This window comes from Amblyomma americanum, chromosome 1, assembly GCF_052857255.1.
Source record: "Amblyomma americanum isolate KBUSLIRL-KWMA chromosome 1, ASM5285725v1, whole genome shotgun sequence".
NCBI classification, from domain to species: Eukaryota; Metazoa; Arthropoda; class Arachnida; order Ixodida; family Ixodidae; genus Amblyomma; species Amblyomma americanum.
In genome coordinates, this window is record NC_135497.1 from 16,120,371 (window position 1) to 16,145,423 (window position 25,053).

A 25,053-nucleotide genomic window follows, 5' to 3' on the forward strand; every position below is an offset into this window, starting at 1 on the left:
ATCCCAACCCTGACTAAATTCCCATTATGATTCTCCTTTTATTCCATTCCTAACGTATTACAGCTACTTTATTTATGCACGTGCAGCCATTACTAACGACTATATGTACTTCTTCATGCTGATTAATGTTCTTAATCACTAATTACTACTAATTAACACCACTTAAAACATTTATACATCACCACCATGCGTGGTGGCTCATCACACTCGCACTTATGTCCATTCAGCCGCCGCATTGGCTCAGTGGTTATGATGCTCGGCTATTGACCCGAAAGACGCGTATTCGATCCCGACCGTGGCGGTCGCATTTTATGGAGGCGAAATTCTACAGACCCGTGTACTGTGCTATGTCAGTGCAGGTTAAAGAACTCCTGTTGGTCGAAATTTCCGGAGCCCTTCACTACAGTGTCCCTGATAGCCTAGGTCGCTAGGGGACGTTAAGGGATCCTGAAATGTTTTCGATGGGCCTATTCTAGTGCAACAGATCTTTTTGATGATGTCAGGACGGCGCGAAAACAACAAGGACCAAAGAGGCACACGAAAACAACAGGACAGGCGCCTTTGGTCCTTGTTGTTTTCGCGCCGTCCTGACATCATCAAAAAGCTATGCACCAACTAGCCCAAACCAAAGTACTTCTTACAACAGATCTGTAGACTTGATCTTTGTGAGCATTCGAGTCAAATTTTAAATCTCTGTGTGGACCCTATAAATTTATAAATATTTTTTTAAAATCGCTGCTCGCGGTAACGCGCAACCGATTAGGGCGACACACCATGCCGCGCGTCCCCTAGCCCGGTAACGTCAGTGTGCTGATGAGGCGAGCTTAAAGGCTGGCTCTTCTGGGTTATGCAGGCATGTTCATATGGCTTGGTTAAAGCGGGGATTTATATGTGTATTGTGTATCGTGTGGTCTTTGAAAAAAGTGGCTGACGGGACCCATTAACACTGCCGCGTCAGACGCCGAAAGACCAGCCACTTTTTTTTTCTTCATGGAAATCCTAATGCTATCCCATTAAAACTCGCGGCGCAAAACGAGCAATGACGACGATTTGAGAGGCTGCGGCGAAGGTCATGGTGGGATTCACAAACCTTTTCTATGAGGCGACAAACACAGGCTTGGATGGGTCTGGAACTCTCAGTGCTCCTCGGGCACAAGTCTGCAACATCTTCTTGGTTGCAACGCTTGGTTGTCTAAGTCTTGCAAGTCCTGCACTGCGCGACAACTTGTCTCTTCCTCTAGAGACTGGTGGTCACCAAGAACCTGTTTCTGGTTTCTTCTTTAATGAGCTGCAGTGGCCATGCATCGCATTTAGCCGTTGTGTCCTTGCTTGTCTGAAGCCTGGTCTCACAGTGATACCAAGCATAACTATGTGCGACAACAGGTAACCAAGTATGACCAGTGGTAACCAGGGGTAACCTGGGGTGGCAACCATTGCGGTAACGTGGGGCGCTATCCAGTGGCAAGCATGTGGTAACCCAGAGAGGTAACGGGGTGGTAACCAGATGCTGACCTGGAGTAGTAACTGGGTAATAACGTGGAGTGATAGCCAGGTGGTAACCGTGCTAACGCACATATTCACATTTGGCCTAAATACAAAAACCGGCTGCCATTTTTTCGCTAAGTCGGCGAACCATCCTTCTGTATCTGTGCTGAATGGGCGTCGGTGTGCTCATTTGCCTTTCTGTCCGCACCAACTGGACATGCCCGAGAGTTAACTCTGTGACGTTTCCTACAAAGGGGCTCACAAACAACTCCTGATGAGAGTACATAAACTCGCTCAATCACCGCATTGTGTTGTCATGAACACCTGAGCTAAATAGTACACTTCAACTAGCGGCCGAGAAACCACAATCACGCGCAAAAGTTGGCGAGCCCTTCCCGGCGACTTTTTCACGCCCGCACCCTCCTCCGTCGCATGCTCTTGCGTATGCCGGTCAAGAGGTGGCTATTGGTTAGATTATTTCAGACGTCAGGCCACGGCCAGTCAGGATCAGGAAGCTCAGCCTCCTGAGGAAACACTGTGCGCGTCGTATTATGCTCGTATTACGCTGCATGAGTTGGTTGGGGTTTTTCTTTTTGACTACTTTTCCAAGCAATGACGGAAGAAAAGCTGCTGCGATGGCTCCGCAGTCGAATATAACAGAAAACGAACACGCTCTATTGGCCCAGGCACTGGTTCGAATCCCACTCTGGGCTCAAGTTTTTTTTCTGTTGGCTACAGTTCTGACAATTTCGCAAGTTTTCGGACAGGTTCGGCGTCAGATACGCCGCAGTTCGCGGCCGATATTTGTCTCAGTTTGCTGAGAATGCAGCTAAAAGCATTTCATGCCTAGAAGCGAGGGAACAGCGAATGCTGCAGCCAGCAGCATCTGTAGGCTGTCCGTAAATGTGTTAAGCCACTCATGGAAAGCATTGCGCTGGCACTTGCTGCCGGCAATGAGAAAGGTCTTGTTTCCTTTCTCACCGCATATTTTCTGCTCCTTGTTTATGTTAAAACATGGGTTGTTTTCTTCGCAGAAGAAGCAAACTCTTGGATATCTACCAGGAAATGCTACACGGCGATACTCACAAGTCTGCCATTTGCTCAGCCCCAAGGAAAGCATTGTCTTCAATCTCGGAGATGGCGTTATTTCGCAGGTCACTGAAAATCAAGACAAAATGTTACAATCGCACGCACAAGGAGCCAAACTTGCCATTACTATGGCAGTGCTGTGTCACATGGCAGGATTTCCAGTTCTACTTCCCGCTCGCGCAAAGAAACGCCAGCAAGCACATACAGCATAGTCAGTCACAGTACTTGTACAAAGGTTTCACTTTAGCCTGCAGCTTATATGCTTAGAATAAATATCAATCGCCACTTTTTTCATTGGTACTTGTGGTCCGCATAGTTAAACACACCTCTCCAGAAATTAGAGTAACGAGAATTCAGTTAGATAACTAACAGAATGCTGTGCACTTGGAAAAGGCAATAAATGGACAAAATATAAGTGCAAAATAGTACTCACAGCTTGCTCAGATTCGGTAGCTTTTTGAAAATCCCACTGTTGCGAACCTTTACAATGTGGTTGTCGTTCAATCTCCTACATGAGAGAAATGAACAATACTGTTTTTAATTCATTACAGGCATCAAAGAAAACATGCATGAAACAATATTATCCATTGAATGTTTTGCTGCATGCGAAGTCACAATGGTGGTGCCACACAGGTTCTGTATTCCTGGTGAAATGCAAAAAATAAAGTTGATTGCCAGTTCTCCCTTCAGGGCATGTTTGGCATTCCTGTCAGTGAAAACATTTCGCAAGTGAAGTTGTCGCAAAAAAGATGTTTCAGATTTTGAAAGTTAGTGGTCTGCTTTTAGCCTGTCACCGAAATTCTTCAGCAAGAAACATTCTCCGATATCCTACGACGTAACATGAAATTTCAGTAACAGAAAATCACTTTTTTTTTTAATTGACATTTCTCGTGAAGTGACACACGCGCAGCTGTTTCCCTGCCAGTGTATTTCCCTTTACGCCTAACAGGGCCAGGAGCAAAGTCTGGAAGATGAAAGAGAGTAGTACAGCACTCACAGCTCGGTGGTGAAGCTGGGCAGGTCGGTGGGAATCTCGCGCAGGCCCTTGCGCGAGCAGTCCACAATGGTGCCCTCACAGACGCACTGCTCCGGGCAGTCGCGATCCACCACGCAGTCGCCAGCCAGCCGTGTCCGGTGCTCCTCCGAGCCTACGACGGAGAGAATCAAACACCAACCCTGAAATAGGTTCCCGTTTGGAGCCCTTCTCTCAAGCGGCTCCATCCATGCCATGTCGGCGATTTGGAAAGAAAGTACTGCCGAAAACTAAGCATCAAATGTTCCAGCTTAGAATATGCGCGTTACACAGTCGCGGTACCAATATAAGCAGGTTCACCTGAATTTCACTCCAACGAATGAACGGAGGATGAAAAAGTGAAAAGTTTAAATCAATATCCGTGTTAAAAATACTTCCCAATTGCTAACGGCGAACCCTCCAAGCAAATATTTAGCTTCCTAGTTTTGGATAGTACACCGTCAATTAGACGCTGCTGCCATGCAGCAGTGAGTGAATAAATGTCCGATGATCGAAGTCAGGCTATCTCGTTCAGACGAACGTAACTGAAATACGAAGATAAGGCGTATCGCATAAAACGGCCATCATTTCTCAAACCCTTTGGGCGTGGTTAATTTACTCACTGCGCATCAGGTTCAGCGACAAAATGGTGAAATAGGCGGCAAAAGTAAGTCGTTTCCAATGTCGACATCCGCGGCACGCACATTGGCCGCTCAAACGAGAGCGAAGGGAAGCGAGAATAAAAGGGTGGGGGAGGGAAGCAAAGCTGCCGCTGCCAAGTTCGCTACTGCTCCTTGGGGAAAACGGGTGCGTGCGCGAGCTGATGCCCGCCCATCCGGGTCAAGTGTCTCCGAAGATTGTGCAAGCTACCCTCCTTCCGCGCTTCTCCTTCCGTGGCTCAAGAATGAAGTTACCGACCCCTTCTATCAGCTGTCGCTGAAATGCGTATTCTAGAGTGGCAACCAAGCAGGACACGTGATGCAAGACTGTATACGCACTGCACAAGATAATTCGCCGACCTGAATTTCCGTGTCATTGGGACAAAGCTAAGGATACGCCGCTTAAGTGTCAGTAGGGGACAGATCGCACGTGCAGAGGATGCGCTCTGAATGACCAACAGCTCGCCTGCGCTGCCAACCAAACGCAGGCGCAGTAAAGTTGCTGTCTCTGACCAAGATGCCACGGCAAGCGACAGTCATTGTCCCGTGGTCTTCAATGGCACTAGCGTCGACCCACGTAATGCGACCCCGAAAAGGCATTTCACTCGAAGCACAGTCGCTGCCCAGCGCCGCACTGAACTCAGTCGGGTGGCCGATGGACTGAGCACATATCCAGGTCAAGGGGAGGTATGTGTGATTCGGCGCTGAAACTGTGGTCATAGGGTGTGACGCGAGCAATGGCACGGAAGTGTCTCGCATGTAGTTTACAAACGCTTCCAAGACTGAATCGCACCTTATCTAGTCAGAAAGAAAGAATTCAAAGCGCTACAGACGGGACAAGGTGAAAAAGGAGACACAACACACCAGCGCTACTAACAACTGAAAGAAATTTATTGCTACAAGAGCAATATATACCCTTTGGCACGCTCACTGCGTAAAAACATGAAAAATAGAAGGTAAAACAGTATCAAGATTTCGTGCATGATCAGTCATCGAGGAATCTAACCTCTTTTCTTTTTAGCGTTAAGGAGGGCGCGCTAACGCAGGTTATCCCTCTGCAATGAATAAGATAAGCTTCATACATTTCGCGCACACGTTGATGCTGGTATTTTCTCAGAACCGTGCTTTTGTCAATATTAGCCGTGCACTTGCATACTGCCACGTGGTCAGGTAAGTTTTTCCTGGCGCCATCTTTTAAGTCTTTGCTATGCTCCCGTAGCCTATCGTTTAGGCAGCGTCCTGTCTGCCCAATGTAAGATGACCCGCATGATAGTGGTATCTCATACACTTCTTTTTTGCAGTCAGCGAACTTCCTTTCATGTTTATTTTCGCATAGTTTTGACGCTGGGCGATCCTTGTTTACCAAGTTGCAAAGCTTTTCCAACTTGTTGGGGGCAGTAAAGACGAGCTTCACGTTGGCCCGGCCCATGACCTTTTTCAAAGGATGGCTTATCCCATGCATGTAGGGAATCACCACAGTGCTTGCTTGGTCCACTTGCCTCTGGGTAGCTGTGCAAGCTCGAGTTAAATCTTTCACCAACTTTTCACACACATTGCGTAGAACGGTATCCGGGAACCCCGCAATGCGAAGTCTTTGCAGTTGGCGCTTGAAGCTCTCATCAATACGATGATTGCATGACCGGTTAAGGCTATTCTTCAAGGCACTTGTGGCGATTGATCTTTTGACTAGCTTGGAGTATGCTGAACTGTAAGGCAGCAGGCCTTTCTTTGAGCGTGGAGAATAGCTCCAACACATGTGCTTTGGGTTTATAAAAAGTCGCAAATCAAGGAACTGAAGCTGGCTTTCTGTCGGCGATTCCAACGTCAGAGTGAAGTCTTTTAGCGTTTCTGAGAAAGTCTTGAACATCCTCTCTACATCATTCTGCGAACTTGCAGCAGATTCTTTGTAGATGACCAAAAAAGCGTCCACATAGCGAAAAACGCTAACCACACTGCTGTTTTCCAGAGCTTTTTCCAAAATTCTGTCATAGTGGCCGAGTAGCAGATCGCTAAGAATCGGCGCTACGCACGATCCTATGCAGACCCCTTCTTTCTGGATGTAAAGCCCATCTAGGAAAGATATGAAGGTTGAGTTGAGATAGAACCCCAACACTTCAAGAAAGTTGTCGCAGCTTACTCCGCAGGCATTTTCAAATCTTACAGCTCCCACAGCATCAATCCTTTCCTTAACTACTTCAAACAAGCGTTCGTGGGGTAGCGAATAGTACAGGTCTTTTAGGTCGATCGAGAAGAGGCTTGCTCCTTCTGGGCACTGTTCTTGTAGGTACTTTGAGACCTGCTCTGGCTTTTTTATCAAGTAAGGGTCGTCCATAGTTAGCAAGGCGAGGGAGTCTTGGAGGAACCGCCCCAAGACAAGTCGCCAGCTACCTCGTTCCGACACGATTGTTCTCAAAGGCCAGCCTTCTTTGTGGGTCTTCACCTTGAAAAAAGCATTCAAACTCGCATCCTTAGCCTTTATTATAGCCTGCCCAATCTTGGTTAAACCACATTCGTCACAAAGCTTTCTTGCCTTTTTCCTCACAGCTTCCGGCTTAACCTTGTCCATTCTTCGAAAATTTGCCTTGATGGCCGCTTGAGCTTTTTCCCAAAACGTAACAGTAGGCGAAACTACAAATCCACCCTCCTTGTCGGAAGTCAAGAGCCGAAGGTCTTTCTTTTTGAGGCTTGCTGCTACTTTGGAGAGATTCATCTGAGCCTTCTTCGCAGGGGCATTCTTTAGGGTGTCTACGCCTTCGCTGATACATCTTTCGGCATCTTCTGGGTGTGCTTTTGCAGCACATTGTCTGACTAGAGAAAGAAGCTCGAACTTATCGAGGCGAGGTTCCACACAAAACTTTGGTCCCAGGTTCAAGGCTTTTGCTGCTTCTACAGGTATTTCTGTGGAATCAAAAATATGCACTGTTTGGCGCCCAGCGGAACGTGGGTGTTTTTTTCGGAAGGTTTGGTAGAAACTTTCTCCACAGAAAGTCAGATGTTTGAGATAGAATGCGAAGGGACTGAAGAAAGCGTTTTTCCCCTCCACCCGGAGGGGCCTCCCGGAAACACGCCAACTTTAAACAGTCCTTGAAGTAGCCTACCTGGTACCATGCTTCAGATCGTAGTAAGCGGCACATCCTGGTACCATATCTTCCAGAAGGAGGTAGCGGTCCTATCACGCAGCGTACCTCAGGTGGAATGTAGTCATTTTTGATGGAATAGGTGAGTAGCCTTGCTCTGCATGTGGCTGTCATGATGAGGCAATATGCAAGTGCACGTGGCAATATGCAAGTGCACGGCTAATATTGACAAAAGCACGGTTCTGAGAAAATACCAGCATAAGCGTGTGCGCGAAATGTATGAAGCTTATCTTATTCATTGCAGAGGGATAACATGCGTTAGCGTGCCCTCCTTAACGCTAAAAAGAAAAGAGGTTAGATTCCTCGATGACTGATCATGCACAGAATCTTGATACTGTTTTACCTTCTATTTTTCATGTTTTTACGCAGTGAGCGTGCCAAATGGTATATATTGCTCTTGTAGCAATAAACTTCTTTCAGTTGTTAGTAGCGCTGGTGTGTTGTGTCTCCTTTTTCACCTTGCCCCGTCTGTAGCGATTTGAATTCTTTCTGTCATGAACCAACTGGCCCGGCTGACTCCCCTCTTGTCATCTAGTCAGTTTTATGAAACTGCTGAATAAATACGTGAAGCGTATTTAATTGTGCCACAGCCTGCAGAGCGTGGATGGGGTATTTCGGTGCATGGCTGTAATGACACGCATTGCTGCTGAATTGACATGCCCCAGACGATCCCACTCGGCATGTATCCTTTGGTGGAATTGTGCTAGAGGTGATGGTAAAACCAGCGCGTAACAAGACGGCACAAATAAGGAACACACGACGACACGAGCGCTGACTATCAGCTGTTTATTGCTTGCCGGTGCCACGTATAAATACATACAAGAACCGCCAGCTTAAAATGAAAAGCAGCAATCAGGTTAACTGATACACACTGATGCAACTCAGCTCGCCACCAGAAACACGAGCTCTTTTCCTTATAGTGTCAATGATACCGCGGTCACGTTACCTGCATGTGCAATATTCATAGCCTCGAGAATCTCCTTAACCTGCTTGTCTTTGTGGCGGTTCATAATTTGGCTCCGTTCAAGCAAAGATACCGATGGCTTTGAAGAGCCCTGTTGCCTAGATTCGGTCACGCATTGACGACAGTGCAGGCTTCCATGACCCTGTTTGCTCTCATTAATATTGTAGTTATGTTCATTTAACCTGCTTGTTTTCACATCTGCTTGTCTGCCCAATGTACTTACAGCCACAAGACAACGGTAGGCGGTAAACAACACACTCATCACAAGTGACAAATCCTTTCTAACGGTCAGTTTTGTATACTTTTTAGTCTTGGTTAGCGGACAGGTTTGTATTTTTGCAGGACACAGATGATTTTATCGGCGCCAAAAACACCACTTCAACACCTGCTTGTTTCTCAGTTTTGTTTAGGTTGTGGGAGGTCTGGTCAATGTAAGGTGTGACAGATACTTTCAGACGATCCCGCTGTCCCCTCATATCTTCCAGACTGATCGCCGTATTTTCTTAATATTTTGGTGCTTGCCTTCAGCCACAGACACCGCTACTGGCCCAGGGTACCCTAAATTAGGTTGTCGTCTAATCTGTAGCGTTAAGCATTCTTGTATGTTGTGCTCGCATGAACTTTTTAGCGAATTTGTCAAGAAGTACCTGATAATGCTTCTCTTTACCAGCTTAGAATGCGCTGATAAATCTGGTAGCAGGGTTTTTTGCACGAGGTTCATACCCCGAACTGATGCGGTTATTAAATTTGAATCTACGATCTAAGAACTGAATAGACTTCTCGACAGGAAGCTCAATGGTCACTGTTAACGGGATTAAATGCTGTTTAAAGATTCCAAGCACATTTGCAGCGTCCGTATAAAAATCTGCGTTTCCGTTGTGGTCCGGAGTACCCGGGTTGGAACCCGACCGGGGCGGCCGCGTTTCGATGGAGGCGAAACGCAAAAGGCGCCCGTGTGCTGTGCGATGTCAGTGCACGTTAAAGATCTCCAGGTGGTCAAACTTATTCCGGAGCCCTCCACTATGGCACCTATTTCTTACTTTCTTCTCTCAGTCCCTCCTTTATCCCTTCCTTACCGCGCGGTTCAGGTGTCCACCGAGAAGTGAGACAGATACTGCGCCATTTCCTTTCCCTAGAAACCAATTTCAATTGAATTTGTCAATGGTCTTCAAAAAATCGTCCACAAATCTAAACATTTTCACCATCTTAGAACATCTTAAGGTTTTTTCCAGGATCATATCATGCCTTGCAGGGAACATGTCGATGAGGACAGGACAATATATTGATCCAATACAAATTCCACACTCTTGCACTGAACATTCAAGCACTCGAGGACAGCACCCGCTTCGAAGGCTCTATGAACGGGGCAGATGATCCGCCGAACACTTGACCAGACGACGGAAGGACTTTGGCAGTATTTGCTACCTCAGCTCCGAGCACTTGAGCCGTTCTAGAAGATGGTGAGCGCCTACAACCCGTTCACGTTGAAAGCCGCGCCCTTATTCCTGAGCACGTGCTTCCTGTCCTCCAGCTGGGGCCAAAATGTGCCGTTGAAGCTCGATAAGCTACCGATTGCAATTTTCTTAAAATGGACCAAAGTTGTTTCAAGAAAGCTAAGGCAAAGAAGAGAAAGGTATGCAAAAGGTTAGGGGTCCATAACCCAGCCAAAAAAAAATTCAAGATAGACAAAAACTTTGCTTAGACTTGTTCTTTTCTTCGAAAACGCACAAAAAACAGTTGCCGCTTCGCATTATAATCACCAAAAAAAGAGATGTCAGAAATGTTTGGCTCTTTTCTTGTAAGAGAAATCGCCGTTGCTCGAAATTGGTGGTCCCTATCTTATTAAGAATTCTGCACAGGTCGTTGACTGTCTGTGCTAGAAGAAAAGCGGAAATGTGTTGGTCTTTTCAATAAACATCAAAGATCTGCTTTACTCCTTGCCACAAGATGAACTGCTATTGTGTGTTGAGCAAGCTATTGACGTGCTCGGAGCTGTTTCCTTTCAGAACAGTTCTAGAGTGAGTGTGAGCGGATTTTTACAATTGCTGGGTACACACTTGTGCTCAACACTTGCTACCTGGGACGAGGCTTTTACCTGCCAGAGTGTGAAATTTGTACTATATCATGGATTGCCCTGTCTTTATCGACCTCTTCCTTGCAAACCATGGTAGGATCCTGGAAAAAGCTTAAGAGATTTAAAAATTGTGAATTTTTTTAGATTTCTGAACGATTTTTTGCTGACTATTGACAACGCTAACGCATATTTCAATACACATGCTGAAAACGCGCTTGACATCTTGAAGAAATATTTCATAACAACCGCATCTGTTTAGGGTATGAACCTCGTGCAAAAAAATCTCTGCTACCAGCGGTGTGAGCGCATTGTAAGCTGGTAAAGAGAAACATTATCAAGTTGTGCCTGATAAATGCGCTAAAAAGTTCATGCGAGCACATGATTCAATGATACTTAGCATTGCAGGTTAGACGACTGTCTAATTCCGGGTACCCTGGGCAACTAGCGGTATCTGTGGCTGTAGACATCCTCTAAAAAATTTAAAATTACAGCGATCAGACAGGTTGGAAGGTATGAGGGGACAGAGGGATCACGGGAAAGTAGCTATTATTCCTCATATTCACCAGACCTCCCACAACCTAATGAAGATTGGGAAACGAGTGCCCATGAAAATGTCTATGCTCTGCAAAAATAAAAATCCGTGCGCTAACCAAGACTAAAAAGTATGCAAAATTGACCTTGAGAAAGAATTTTTCACTTGTGATAAGTGTGTTGTTTACCGCCTACCATTGTTTTGTGGCTGTAAGTACATTGTTTCTTGGGCAAGTTTGTGTAAACAGCAGGTTAAAGGAACATAACTACAATGTTAAAGAGAGCTAACAGGGTCATGGGAGCCTGCACTGTCGTCAATGCGTGACCCAATCTAGGCAACAGGGCTGTTCAAAGCCATCTGTGCCCTTGTTTGAACGGAGTCAAATTATCTACCGCCACAAAGACAAGCAGGTTAGGGAGATTGTCGACGCTACGAATATTGCACATGCAGGTAATGTGAGCGCGGCATCACTGTCCCTATAAGGAAAAGAGCTGGTGTTCCTAGACCGATGACAGCCATCGAAGGGCTCAGTTGTAACGTTGTGTATCAGTTGGCCTGATTGCTGCTTTCCATTTGATGCTGGCGGTTCCTATACGTGGCAACGGCAAGTAATAAACAGCTGACAGCGTTCGTGTCGTCGTGTGTTCCTTCTTTGTGCCGCACTTTTTACGCGCTGCTTTTACCATCGTGAGTCACCAACTCGGCAAAAAAGAGTCATGCCAGTTTTGGCTGCAGCACACAGCGTATGAAGAGGCGGACCATGATGCATGCGGCGCTGCCTGCCTTTTGGGAAACCCGGAGGACATGGCTGGAATCTCTTTTTAATGCGATGCCGTTAGGAGGGCCACGAAGGCAATAACTGGCCGGTGGCATGGCATCGGCATCTGTGTGAAGCGTCCACCTGTCAAATGGTGTTAGGGGGATTCGCCTCTCCTCCCCTGACACCTGACAACCGTCCCCCTCTGCACCAGTATGGTAGAGGAAGAAGAATTACTTGGCAAAAGTAAAAATGATTCAGGATAAATTAACAATGGCAGGCCCATGCCTATGCTGAAAGCCGTCTGCACGTGCACAACTTTTCTTCCCCTCCTTGGCGGCTGGTGCCGTGGTTTCTCACACCAAAGCGGCACCACGGCTGCATCCAAATAAATCGCGGACGGCGGTGCAGAGGGCGCTGTGAATCAAGGGCGTTGGTGGAGCGCCCCACTGACCGGTGCAGTGAACCACAGCTGATTCGAATACAGCTATTGTTTAATGAGCACGATTTCAACACCGCTTCCTCTGGGTATTTTAGAGTGATTAGGGGCCACTTTGGCTGCAGCTCAGTCCCCATATCTCGGAAACAATGCATGCGCTGGAAGTCAGGTCAACCTTCCATTTAGGTGGGTTCAGACAAGATGACAGGATCACGGATGGTCCGCGGGCGTCATGCGCAGTTATCGTGACACGTGACCAAGCAGCCGCGAGTCTGTCCGAACGTGGAGCATTCACAGGAATGCAGCGGACAGTGCGTGCGTACTGTCTCCCCCATCGTGCCTGCGCTGTTTGCGCGGCTCCCTGGCCGCTCTTCGGCGCTCTGAATTTTTTACGTCCATTTCGAAACATCCGGCGCTTATTTCCAAACAGCGCCTTCAAGAATCCTGCGTAGGAAATTGTAACAAAGTAAAATGCATCGCAAGGGCAGGTTCGAAAGCCCACTTAGCTCGAAGGTTTCAGTTAAAACAAAATAAAAGCATTACGTACCGACCATGTACGGGCTTGAAAAAAAAGATCTAGAGCAAAAGAGACGAGCACGGGAGGGAGACACGACAAAGACGAACGCTCCTTTCCGTGCTCGTCTCTTTTGCGCTACATCTTTTTTCAACTAACACTCCTGTCTGGACGAGTTGGTTCATTTCTAACAAAGAATGTACTTGCGCAAAGAACACAGGACACAACAAATTAACACATACGACAAGAACAGAGCGCCACTTCCAGCTAGTTTATTAAGAGCAGGCAACTTGAATACATACCAATGTTGGCCAACAGAAAGATTACAAAACCAAAATAAACATATGCCACGTGCGCAGTTCATACCAGCATGCCGCCGCCAAGGGTACAACCAGGTATCATTCTGTCCAACTGATACGATACTCCAAACATAACAAGCAGAACATAATATCAAAAAAGAAACTGAAGATTCATGAGGTGAACAATGAAAGCCAGGGATATGACATATCTTATCAAAGCAGTGTCAAAAATGCCATAACAAAAGCAGAGTCAAACATGATAGTGATACCTGTCAACTGGTAAATTATCCTTGTTGCAAAAGCAGTGTCATAAAGCGAGTGTGAAACGCTAAAATCACTAAGCCACAGAAATAACAGCACCGAGTTTTACCGACATAAAGGAACCTAGAGGACATCGAATTTACACATCTCCATCTAAGAATGTTACCTCTTTGTCGAGCAGAACAACTGAAGTAGTACTAACGCATTTGTCACCGGTCTCGTCATTAGGTTGCTATACGTCGGTAAAACTCGGTGCTGTTATTTCTGTGGCTTAGTGTTTTTAGCGTTTCACTTTCGCTTTATTGACACTACTTTTGCAACGAGGATAGTTTACCCGTTGACAGGTATCACTATCATGTTTGACTCTGCTTTTGTTTCGGCATTTTTGACACTGCTTTGCTAAGATATGTCATATTCCCCACTTTCATTGTTCCACCTCATGAATCTTCAGTTTCTTTTTTGGTATTATGTTTTGCTTGTTATCTTTGGAGTATCATATCAGTTGGACAAAATGATATCTGGTTGTACCCTTGGCAGCGGCATGCTGGTATGAACTGCGCACGTGGCTTATCTTTCTTTTGGTTTGCAATCTTTCTGTTGGCCAACACTGGTATATATTCAAGTTGCCTGCTCTTCATAAACTAGTTGGAAGTTGTGCTCTGTTCTTGTCGTATGTGTTACTTTGTTGTGTCCTGTGTTCTTTGCGCAAGTACATTGTTAGATATTTTTTCAAGTATGTGTCACCAGCTCGCCCAGCAACAAGTTTTATTGAAACGTGTAAGGGGCCGACTCGGGATGTGGCACATCCATTTCCGTGGCGATATTTTGCCACAACCTATTCCTTAGGGCCACGTTGAGGTGGTCAGCGTGTTCAATATTCCATATAAGTTGGCAGCTCTCAACGAGCGCTAAAAACGCGACGGTCGCTTCGTGATTTAGCGTCTTCTTTACAACTTCACTCATATTAGCAAAAACGACAAAGCAAAGCAGGCACTCATGCACGCGCACACACTCAAACACACATTAACAATGCAGTGCAGCAAATATGGAATGAACAAAAGAAAACACACAGTGCTGCACTGGAGCGGCAAATACGGCGAAAAGCGCACCAAAATGAAAGGCGTCAGCATGGAGCAAAGCCGACTTCATTTCGGATAGCTAGCCAGACGAGCACTCCAGCCAACGTTGACAGACCTAGAACCAAAAATTCAGGGGGGCACTTTGTTTACCTAAAGTGCGGTGAGGCGAAAGCCTTTAGCGCGGTGTTGTTGCTTGTGTTACTGATGTGTGGTTAAGATGTTAACTACCCAATTGTTTGTGAACCTTAAATGCTGGAGACACTGGAGGGCATTTGGGAGGCATCTAGCTGATTTGACGCCTTTCTGCAAACACTCCCCAGCATACTAGACAACAACTGCATATGCGTTGGCAGAAAGTAGCATAAAATTTAAAAAAATGGCAGAAAGTAGTGTAGTCGTTAGCACGCTCAGCGGCGAAACGGAAGGATGGTGTTTCGAATCCCATCGTGCACAAGGATTTTTTTCTTATCGACAGTGTCTCGGACGGACGGACTGACCCCACGAGTATGAGCCGTTAAAGGCTATCGCCTTAAAAAAAGAACAAGCAATCCCGGTCCGCCGTCAAGCGCCCGGACTGAATACATAGCCGGTCTCCTCACGGCGCGGCGACGGAGGCGGAAACCGCGGCAGCAACGGAGCGGCGCGGCGTCCGAACCGAAAGAGGTGCCGGTACCGGCAAACCGATTTGGGCGGGCGCTCGCTTCTCCCATGTGACTCTACGTCAGTGGTTTTTCTTTAAAGCGAACGCTTTACTATGCTAGCGAGCGAGCCATTTCGGCTCGTCGCGCACTTCAGCCGTATGCCGTGTGCCGTGGCCGACGAACGACCTTGAGCCGCCGTTGCCTAGCAGCACCGCAGCCGCACTCCAACAGATGGCGCCGCCGTCGACGCCGCTGCCGTCGCCGCTCGCTCCACCAATATGTGCTCCGTCCGTGGCTCCGTGAAGGAAGAGGAGGTGTCGCCTCGCGGGGTATATATATATATATATATATATATATATATATATATATATATATATATATATATATATATATATATATATATATATCCGCTTCGCCACAGTGTATTGTAGCAGCACCTCCTCTATTTTAAAGCGAAATCTTTACTACGCCAGCCAGCGAGCCATTTCGGCTCGTCGCGCCATATTCGTATGCCGATGTCGTAAGACGTGGCCGACCTTGAGCCGCCGTTGCGTAGCAAACCGCAGCCGCGCTCCAACAGATGGCGCCGCCGTCGACGCCGCTGCCATCGCTGCTCGCTCCACCAGATGAGCTCCGCTGGGGCAGAGGGACAGGTGTCCCCTCGCGGTGGGTGTATATATATATATATATATATATATATATATATATATATATATATATATATATATATATATATATATATATATATATATATGCGCTTCGCCTCAGTGTATTGTAGTCCTTAAGGAGAGCGCGAAAGAGACGCAACAACGACAGAACGAAGCGAGGGAGAACGCGCTCAAGAGACGCCAGAAGAGCGCACCGCACGACTCGAGAAGCGTCGTAACGAAGACAGGGCTAGAAGTCGCGCCACGTCCCGGAGTAACTCTTCAACTGCGGAAGAGACCGGTTTGAGTTCTCGAAAGCGTCGGAATGAGGCGCTGCGCTGACGACTTGGCGAGGAAACGAAGCTTTCGCAATTCAACGGGGGTTAACCAGAGCTAAACCACGGCCATTTTTTTTCTCCTGCGTGAAAAAAAGACAACGGTGGCGGCGGCGGTAACCGAAAGACACTCCGAAGGAGCAGTGAAAGTCGTCTGTCGTCTGCTTGCGGTTTGCATTGCTTGACTCTTATCTCAGAAAAAAAACAATGCGATCTCGCCAGCGGTTCCAAAGCTTGAAGTTAGCTGAACAACCTTGATGAACTCCACAGTTTTTGCAGCGAAACACCACGTGTACATCACCAAAAAAATTTATACGAATATAGCAAGCTACTATTAAAGCGCCGCGCTCACTGCAGTCAAATTATTCTGGCCAATACGAATGAAATCGAACATCTGTAGGAGATAATGAACTCTGCTATCAATACAGGAATGGTTTGCCAGGGCTTGCTAGATGGGTCTTTGTACTACCATTCGAGAGTTAGGCTAGCAAAACCGTTTGGAGAATATTTTACCAGCATCGGCTAATTGAAACAATGAGGCCCTACAAGCTAGCATCAAGTGAACGGGGTTTCAAAGCAGCTTTCATCGCAGGAAGCGGCAAAAGTCATCAGTTCGGCGGGTTGGTGGCGGCCTTCTTGCAGTGTTATTCCTTTGATACGCTTTTTCTTTACTCCGTCCTTTTCATCTCTTCCCTGTTATGTTTCTTGCTCCGCTTTACTGTCTGATTTGCTTTCTTTTAGTTTGTTTTTTTGCTCTTTATCTCGTCTGGCCAGTCGCCTCTCTTGCCCATTTTTTTCTTCTTCACCTGCATGGTTGCTCTTTTCATCAGCCGTCCTCTTCTCTTCGGTTTAAACCTGGTAACAGGCTTTCCGTCCCCCACTTCGTTACCGTCCCGAACTCCCTCTGTTCGCCATCGTCCACGGGGCGTGTTTTTGTTTTAGTTTTCGTTTACCTTATGGCTCTTCTCAGAATATGAGCCACATGTTCATTGTTTCAACCTCCCAACCAGCTGTTCCTGGTTTGGAGCGCCTGAGACTTGCGAGCTTCTAGTAGCATGCAAGCAGAGTTTGTAAACAAGTAGGCTTTCCCTTCTGGGCTAAATGTGAAAGAGTGCGGCTTCCCTTTTTCTGTATTCCTCTGTCCTTGGAGTAAACTTCAGTTGTTAGCCGCCTGCCGTGTTGTGCCATTCACACTGCGTTTTCAGCGCCGTCCTCCCAGTGCAATATATAGCACGATAGTCCAGCAGTCGTGCGGTGTGCTTATTTCCTTCCATGTGACGATGACGCCACCGTGATAGCGGTTCGCCGTTTGTGCTGCTGGGTGGGTTTCTCCTGTTTTATCTCCTTCGGAAGCGCAGACAACAAAATGCAAGGCGTACTCGACGGGCGAGAAGTGTGCGGATGCGCAGCATGTGCAGGCATCAGGTGATAAGGACGGTAATCAGATAGTTTATAAGTGCATTTCATAGAAGAATAAGAGTAATTCAGCGAGCGTGGAAATGTGCGGCGTGCGTGCATTCCCAAAGATTTTGAACCAGTCATACTGTTTTTTTGTGTGTGTGAAAGTGGGGGTTTTCGAAATACACATGCAAATTTTAGAGGGTAGTGTGGCCTAGTGATGACTCTCTATTCAAGGCTGAACTTGAGTTTCAGTCCGGTGTGCGCATATGATGTTGAAGTGACCTTCGCACTTGGCGATTTCATAGCAACAGCTCTAAGTCAGATGACGAGCACTTTGACTATAGACAATGCGATGGCGTCTCCAAATTAGACATGGGTTGTTTCCGAAATGTTTCAGCCCATCCCACCCCCGAAATTTGACCTTCATTGATTAGGACCAAAATCAATTTTCAGGATAATTTCAATGTGCTCGATACGATGGTAGTCTCTAAATTTGGCCCGGGCCACCCTAGAAATTTGACCTCGGCCGATTTGGGCTAACCATAACTGAGCGTCCAACCATAAATGAGCGTGTCCAACACGATGACGGCCTCCAAATCTGGTCCGGGCCATTGCCAAAATGCTTTCGCTCGACCTCTGGTATAATCATGGTTAAACCCTGCCTAACTTTCTTCTTCGCACTGCACAATCGATTAATTAGTTTAGAGTGACTAGCTAGCTTTTTAAATAATAACTTCTTGTTCGCAACAAGGCACCGTCCGAGCAATTTATTCTTCAAGCTATAAAATATAGCGCGCGAAATCCAAATGTATAACAGTGATGTTACTTTAGCGTCCCAGCTAAAAATTCACTAATCGTATATCACACGCCCAGTGCAAACAGAATGCTAAGTCGGAAACTCGTTTAGCTGGAACACCTGGTATATTATATTATGAAATAAAACTGTCCTCCGCTCTCTGTTCCTTGGCACCAGGCAATTTTTGGGGCGCAAGACGCGTGCATCTCCCGACGGAGAAAAAAAAATGGGGGGAGGGGGCTTCATTTTTTTTTTTGCGCCCGCGCACCCAAGCACCCGCGCATCGCTGCTCTCGCCGGCTCAGCGATAAAGCCCCTTGGTAATTTGAAAGTAGCGACACTCCGCGCCGCGCTTTCCTCCTCGATTCTCTTAGCGCGGCGGCTGCGGGCTCTGCGCACGACACGCTTTTTCCCCTTGGCGCCCGCCGGCCGGCAGCAGCAGCGAGTGAAGCGCGTGTTTTTGGGCCAGGTCTGCGCTCCAGGAGTGCGCAAAATATTTGAAAAATTGCGAGAAAAGCATTGAGAATGAACAAAGTAACGTTCATGAAGAGATCGGTTTCTTCTTAGTACTGTTTGAATGGGGAATACTGATGTAAACAAAGCTTTCAGGCGAGTTCTGTACTGCAGACACTTTTTAAGTCACATGATAAGGTGTTTTACTTCGTGTACCTGACCTAGTACTGCCTCTGACTTTGTCTGTTTGTTGTTTTAGGGCGTGAACTCTGTCACCGCGGTAAAACTTCGGAAAACGACCCAGGGAGGTGCTTTGAACTTCAAGATCATAGAAGGTCGAAGCGGGACTTAGTCTATAACGCTACTGTCAAGCTATCTGTCTAAGAATAGTATATGTCCCGTGACCAACCGTCAGTTTGGATCATTAGTTAATTCTACACTTATTTTGACCAATTATTGGGGTTAAATTAATTGGTATTTAGTAAATTGCAATTAAAATCCAAATTCGCGCTGCAGCATCGAGTCATATACCGTTGGAATGTTTAGGTCAATGTAATGACACTGTGCTAGTTAGCGATCCGCATTAATTTGCGTAATTAATTAATTTTGTATAAAACCAAACATTGAGCTAGACGATCAAGTCATATACCGTTGAAAAGCTTAGGATGAATGCAAATTCTCTGAATTAGCGATCCCTATTAATTAGCATTAATGAGCCAAATTCAAACAAAACCACCCTTTGCATTATAGCATCGAGTCATATACCTTTCGAAAGCTTAGATTCAGTGCAAATGAACTGTGCTAGCTATCGACCCGAATTAATTAGCGCTAATTATTTAACTGCAGTTAAATACAAACTTCGCACTATAGATGGAAAAGTGACGACAAGTGTAAACGCATTATGCTAGCTAGCCAAACTAAAAGAAAAACCTCACAACAGAGATAACACTCTGACTAGGCTTAACACGAACTGCTTCGAAATGTTTTCCTTTGCTTGTGCACACTTGCGTGCAGTAGGTCTTATTTAGCGCGCACCTGCTTAGAACAAATTAGTCATGAGTGCATCTTCCGTTCATACCTTTGTCTCATCAGTGTGAAAGTGGCTTTTGCATTCTAGTGTGTTCACTGAACAAAACACTTGCGCACTTTCAATACGATCAAGGAACGCGGTCAACCATTCATCGACCGCAATTCATAGAACAATATTAGGCACTGGTGCCAAGGAAGCTTAAGAATATACTCGGTACAACTATGAGAGAATGCATTCTAGGTATCTAGGAAAGATAAACGCCTCTCGGTAATGCAATATTATACTTGACACCGAAATTTCGTTTCACTAAGTAGCGGAGGATATAAAGCTGGTATGTTGATGAGGCATCACAAAAAATGTATCATTAAAGAAAATGAGAGCATGATTAACATGATGATTTATTTTCGGGCACGCACAAGAACGTTGATTGACAAGATACACGTAACAGACGGCAGAATCACATAATATTCAGCATCTACGCTAGTGCAGAAATGTGCTATGCAGTATAGACGACAGTTGAGAAAAAACATGCTCAAGGAAATACAACAGTGGTGTATTTCATAGCTCAAATCAACGTCCCTTTGTACATGTATACAGCAGTTTCATGCAACCGAAAGTTGACGGACAAGGGGATCTAACGCTAAAATCAACTCTGTTAAAAATTGCAAATTTGTTGTTATAAAGACGACGCAGCAGGTGCAAGAACTAGCACGTTTTGAGCCCTGTCGCTATTTGCAGAGAAGATGCAATGTGCGGATGCTTTGGAGATTCGTTCCGTTCTGGCCTCGCATGCAAAATAACCTAAAAACGAAGCAGCAAACAACGGCGTCAACCATTTGTTATGACGTCGTGGTTAATCCCCTAACGTGAATATATATGGTATCATGAATACCACATAACCATCTTCAGGCCGCTTGCTGCACGCGCAACAGCACGGTATAGCGCTTGCACGTTGCAATAAAAGCACAGCGCGTATTATTCGCTCGCCAAGCATAGGAGAAAAACGGCGCGACAGAAAAAGAAAAACACAAGCAAAACGATGGAGCCCCGCGTTTCCAAGGGCAACGGCAGGGAGACCAATCGTCGCGCAGGAAAACGGGCGAAAAGCCGACCCTCAGGGAAGGGGCGAGGAGAAGGAAAGGAGGTCGCGCGGCGGCGGCAAAGTTCAATGGTTGGTGGAACTCATATTATCAAGCGGCATTACGCCGCGACGCTCGCCAGCGCCATCTCTCGCTCGCAGCAAGCAAGCCGTGGGTCACGTGAGGCGGGCTCGCGCTATGACTGGCGCGTTTTTGTGGGGTGGGGCTCCGTCGCCGCCGCTCGAAGGAAACGTAGAGCAGAACCCAGCTAAGGTGGCTAGATTGGGAAGGTGTGAAGAGCGCGGCGCCTTCCGTCGGCCGAGCGTGACCCCTCTGCGCACCGATGCCGCTAGGGGGAATGTGGCGCTGCTCCTAGCGGCGCGGTAAGCTCAGCCGCGTCGGCCTTGCGCACCCCGTAGCAGTTAGTTCGTTTCGTCGCCTTTATTGGAGAGTCTGTAGCAGCGTTTTCTCATGCGAGAGCGAGATGCCTTCAACAACAAAAAAGAAGACGGAGCATTGGTGCTTTGCGCCTGGGTGTGGCACGGGAAACAGTAAAAAAAAAAAAAAACTTCCTTGCCCCTGCCTGCCAGGGAATGTTTGCCAAGTGGTCTCGAACGACCCCAAGTGCCGACAAGGCCGTCAATATCATTTTACAGTCGTCACCGTCGTTGAAAACGAACTTGCACATGCGATTAGCCGAACGCGCTTGCATGTCGAAGCTGCGGAAGAGGTATTCTACACTCAATTAGTGATATGTGACAAAAATTAGTTGCGCTGACAGCATCAGTTGTACGTTTTTATTGCCTCACAACGATTTTTTTTCCTTAAGGGTATAAATCAGGATAGTGAGAAGAAACGGAAAACACTGAAGCTTTGTGTGTTGAAGATCAAATTCTGAAAAATTTTCCCCCTCACTTGTAATTAAACAGGTTTGTGCGTTGGGGCGCCCGGTTCGTGCTTTGGGGCGCCGTCATCCTACCCGCCGCGGTGGTTAGTGCACTCGGCTACTGATCCGGAGTACCCGCGGGTTCGAACCCGACCGCGGCGGCCGCGTTTCGATGGAGGCGAAACGCTAAGGCGCCCATGTGCTGTGCGATGTCAGTGCACGTTAAAGGTCCCCAGGTGGTCGAAATTATTCCGGAGCCCTCCACTACGGCACCTCTTCCTTCTCTTAGTCCCTCCTTTATAATTTCTTCCCTTAGGAATAATATAGTAATTGTTTTTTTTAAAGGAAATGGCGCAGTATCTGTCTCGTATATCGTTGGACACCTGAAGGGCGCCATAAGGGAAGGGATAAAGGAGGGACTGAAAGAAGAAAGGAAGTGGTGCCGTAGTGGAGGGCTCCGGAATAATTTCGACCACCTGGGGATGTTTAACGTGCACTGACATCGCACAGCCGCTGTGGTCGGGTTCAAACCCGGGAACTCTGGATCAGTAGTCGAGCACTCTAACCACTGAGCCATCGTGGCGGTCTTTCATTTTCGCCTTCAGCCAATGTGACTGCAGTTTTGAGGTCCTACGGCACGCATTACAACCTGCTCTTCTCGCCGTACGTATGTGTAGTGGCTGCGTTTCGGTGGCGGCACAACGCAGAGAGTCAGTGCACGTTGAAACCCAGGTCGTTTAAATTATTCCGAAACCTTCCACTACGGCATTAACAGCGTCGCCCACATCCTGGGCATCATCTCGAAATGTGCACGCACAAAACGTGGTTCAGTCCAGCTATGCAATGTAAACTGGGCTTGTGAAGCAGCATATTTCACAGGAATAATGATGCGAGTTGACGAAACACCATTTTATGATAAAGATCCATTCTTTGACACTAGCAGAAAACGCGCGATAAGCGAAACGGGCTCATTTTCGCTTCAGTGGTTAAATTTAGCCTACGCGATGCGCTCATTTCGGCTGCGCGCCTTACCGCGCCTCTGCCATCAGCGCCACCACACGGCATCGGCGCGCTGCGGGGCCATGTTTCCCCGGCCGGTTTTCACACCTTTCCAATATAGCCACCTTAACCCAGCGGCCCCGGCCGCCCGATTTGCGGGAAAAACCGGTCCAAAAACAGCCCCCTCCGTCAGCTGCGGGGCTCGACAGAGGCGACGGAACAAGAAAAAAAAACGGCTTTGAAAATGTGGCCGAAGGTTCTCACAGCCGGTTTTTAGGCGGTCGCGTTTTCCATCCGGTCTGCGGTCCGGGCCCGGAAAACAAGCCGCCCGCTCAAGGTCCCTCGGAGCAGTGTTCACGTCACGTGGCACGCGGACAGGGCTGACGCGCACGGACCACTCGCGATCCGGTCCGCTCGTCTGAACCCACCTTTACCGAAAAAGGCTCTCCACATGGAGGCTGCGCTGCACCCAGCGACGCAAACCACGCCAGCCAGCAGTGGCACCAAAGGCGGCGTCCGAGGCATCCAGTTAATGACGATGCTAAGCCACTACTGGCTTTGGATCATTTTTAATTTCTCAAGCGTCTTTTAGCAGCTTAATCCTAGGGTGCAGTGCATGCGACGGTCTGCGTTTGCCGGTATTCCAATCAAGCAAGATCAGGAGGATTATGAGCAGTTGCGGCTTTATCCACATGACTTTCATTATCCGCTTGTTACGAATATTGTTCCTGCATCACTGGTGCCCAAAATGCGATTTGCAGTTGACTCCCTCTCTTTCCTTTCCACACGCTGGCGCACGAAATAGAGCCCAAACACTGGTCATGAGCAGAATTATCATTTATAGCCAGCAGGTACATTGGTCAGCATCTGTGAAATAGCTGTGGATCGAGAAATACCAGTGCCAGTACATTCGAAACGTGGTGGTTGCGCGCTGTGCGCGGCGTCTGGTGAGGTGTTCCTGTACATCGCACTCTGTGCTGGGAGGATAGTAGTGCAGCAGTTCGGGCCTGGGAGGCACAGCGCAAATTTAGGATGCATGAAGACCCTTCGTCCCCCCACCATCTCTTTTTCGCCGATCGCCCTCCAGTGTGGGCTGGACAGACGCCACCGAAAGCCGTGCGCTACAGCATGGCGTCCATGGAGAGCCACAGTTTGGTGCCGTTTGGGTATATTACTGACGGCCAGCTAAAAATCTCCCATCACAATGTGGGGCCTAATTTTTACAGCTAAAAAGGTAGACCGCACATGAGCAGCTGACTAATGAAGGCGCCTCGCTTTTCTCCGCTACCGCTAACATCCTTAATCCGAATCCTATTTCTACTACAAAAAACCTACTTGAAAAGCATTTAACAAAAAAAAACTTTTCGAAACACCCGGTGTAAGTATTACACCATTTCCATGTTGCCATCTTTAGCTGAGTAGGAGGTCTAGTGCACTGCTTGCAGAATGAATCAGGTCAGCGACGACGAGCTGAACTATAATAAACGCTGTGTCATTTTCTAATAATACAGCCATAATACAGTACACAAGCGACCAGTTTGTGTACTCTTGAACACTGTCACTGACTGGAATTTGACTTCATATTGCGCATATATTGATCTCAGACATGCTGTAAACTACACGGTGCGTCACTCAAATGAAGACCTAAAGCCCACTCTAGCAGCCAACTCGTGAAGCCTAAAGACTCGTTCTCCATTTGCAGCCAATTTAGCGCAACATGAAACGGCACAGGCGAAGCAGAACGAGTGGCCGCTAAACCTTTGCACTTGAACTTGGCGTCACCCAGGATGGAGAGGCGCCGCCGGTGCATACGCTTGGGCCCCTCGCAGCGCGCGCCACTAGTCTCCACTGGGTGCTGGTGCAGATACAGCGCCAGCCAGCGCAGGTTGCAGTCGCAGATGAACGGGTTCCGCGCCAAGTGCCTGAAAAGTGTGCGAGGCACGTCCACTGTAGGCGACAAGCAGACCACACTTGCATAGAGCTCACAGTCGGCACGATGCAGAATACTGCAATGACGTGGGCCTCACACCTCAAGTCCCTTTTCGCGCGTCCCATATCCTTTTGTAACCCACGATACTACAGGACAGGAAGGAAGTGCAAACGCCACATGTGAACACACGCTTTCAGCTGCAACGGACAACCAGAGGGATTGATAACTGTATGTAAACAGTCCAGCAAAATGCACTTTGTGCACATCGATGTCTCGCTGCACACTCAACGATTAATGTACGTTCACGCTCGAATTAAGCCCGGTAGTGTATGTGAAATTCAGGGAAAAAGCCTACACGGACAAGATTCCCCAGTGACCCTAACACACTGCTTATGCCCTCTTGTTACCACCGTGTAAAGGGAAATAAAAACTAAGGCAACGCAAAGTCAACAACTGACGGCCTTTTTTCTCCCCCACACGTGAGAAAAAAGAGCTCCGACGTTAACCGCCTCACAGTTATAAATCGCCAGCGCTAGGCGCCTCTGTAGCTGTGCCT

The 25,053-nt window shown here is 47.3% G+C and overlaps 1 protein-coding gene across 1 annotated transcript in view; it reads right to left on the reverse strand.

Moving 5' to 3' along the window:
• Positions 1-25,053, reverse strand: part of sli (slit guidance ligand) — a 408,240-nt gene that overhangs the window by 156,544 nt on the left and 226,643 nt on the right. The window contains exons 15-18 of the mRNA XM_077643187.1: positions 24,326-24,489; positions 3,572-3,722; positions 3,008-3,082; positions 2,572-2,643 (exon numbers count right to left, since the gene is read on the reverse strand). Coding sequence (XP_077499313.1) covers positions 2,572-2,643; positions 3,008-3,082; positions 3,572-3,722; positions 24,326-24,489 — 462 coding nt within the window. The remainder of the gene's footprint in view (positions 1-2,571; positions 2,644-3,007; positions 3,083-3,571; positions 3,723-24,325; positions 24,490-25,053) is intronic.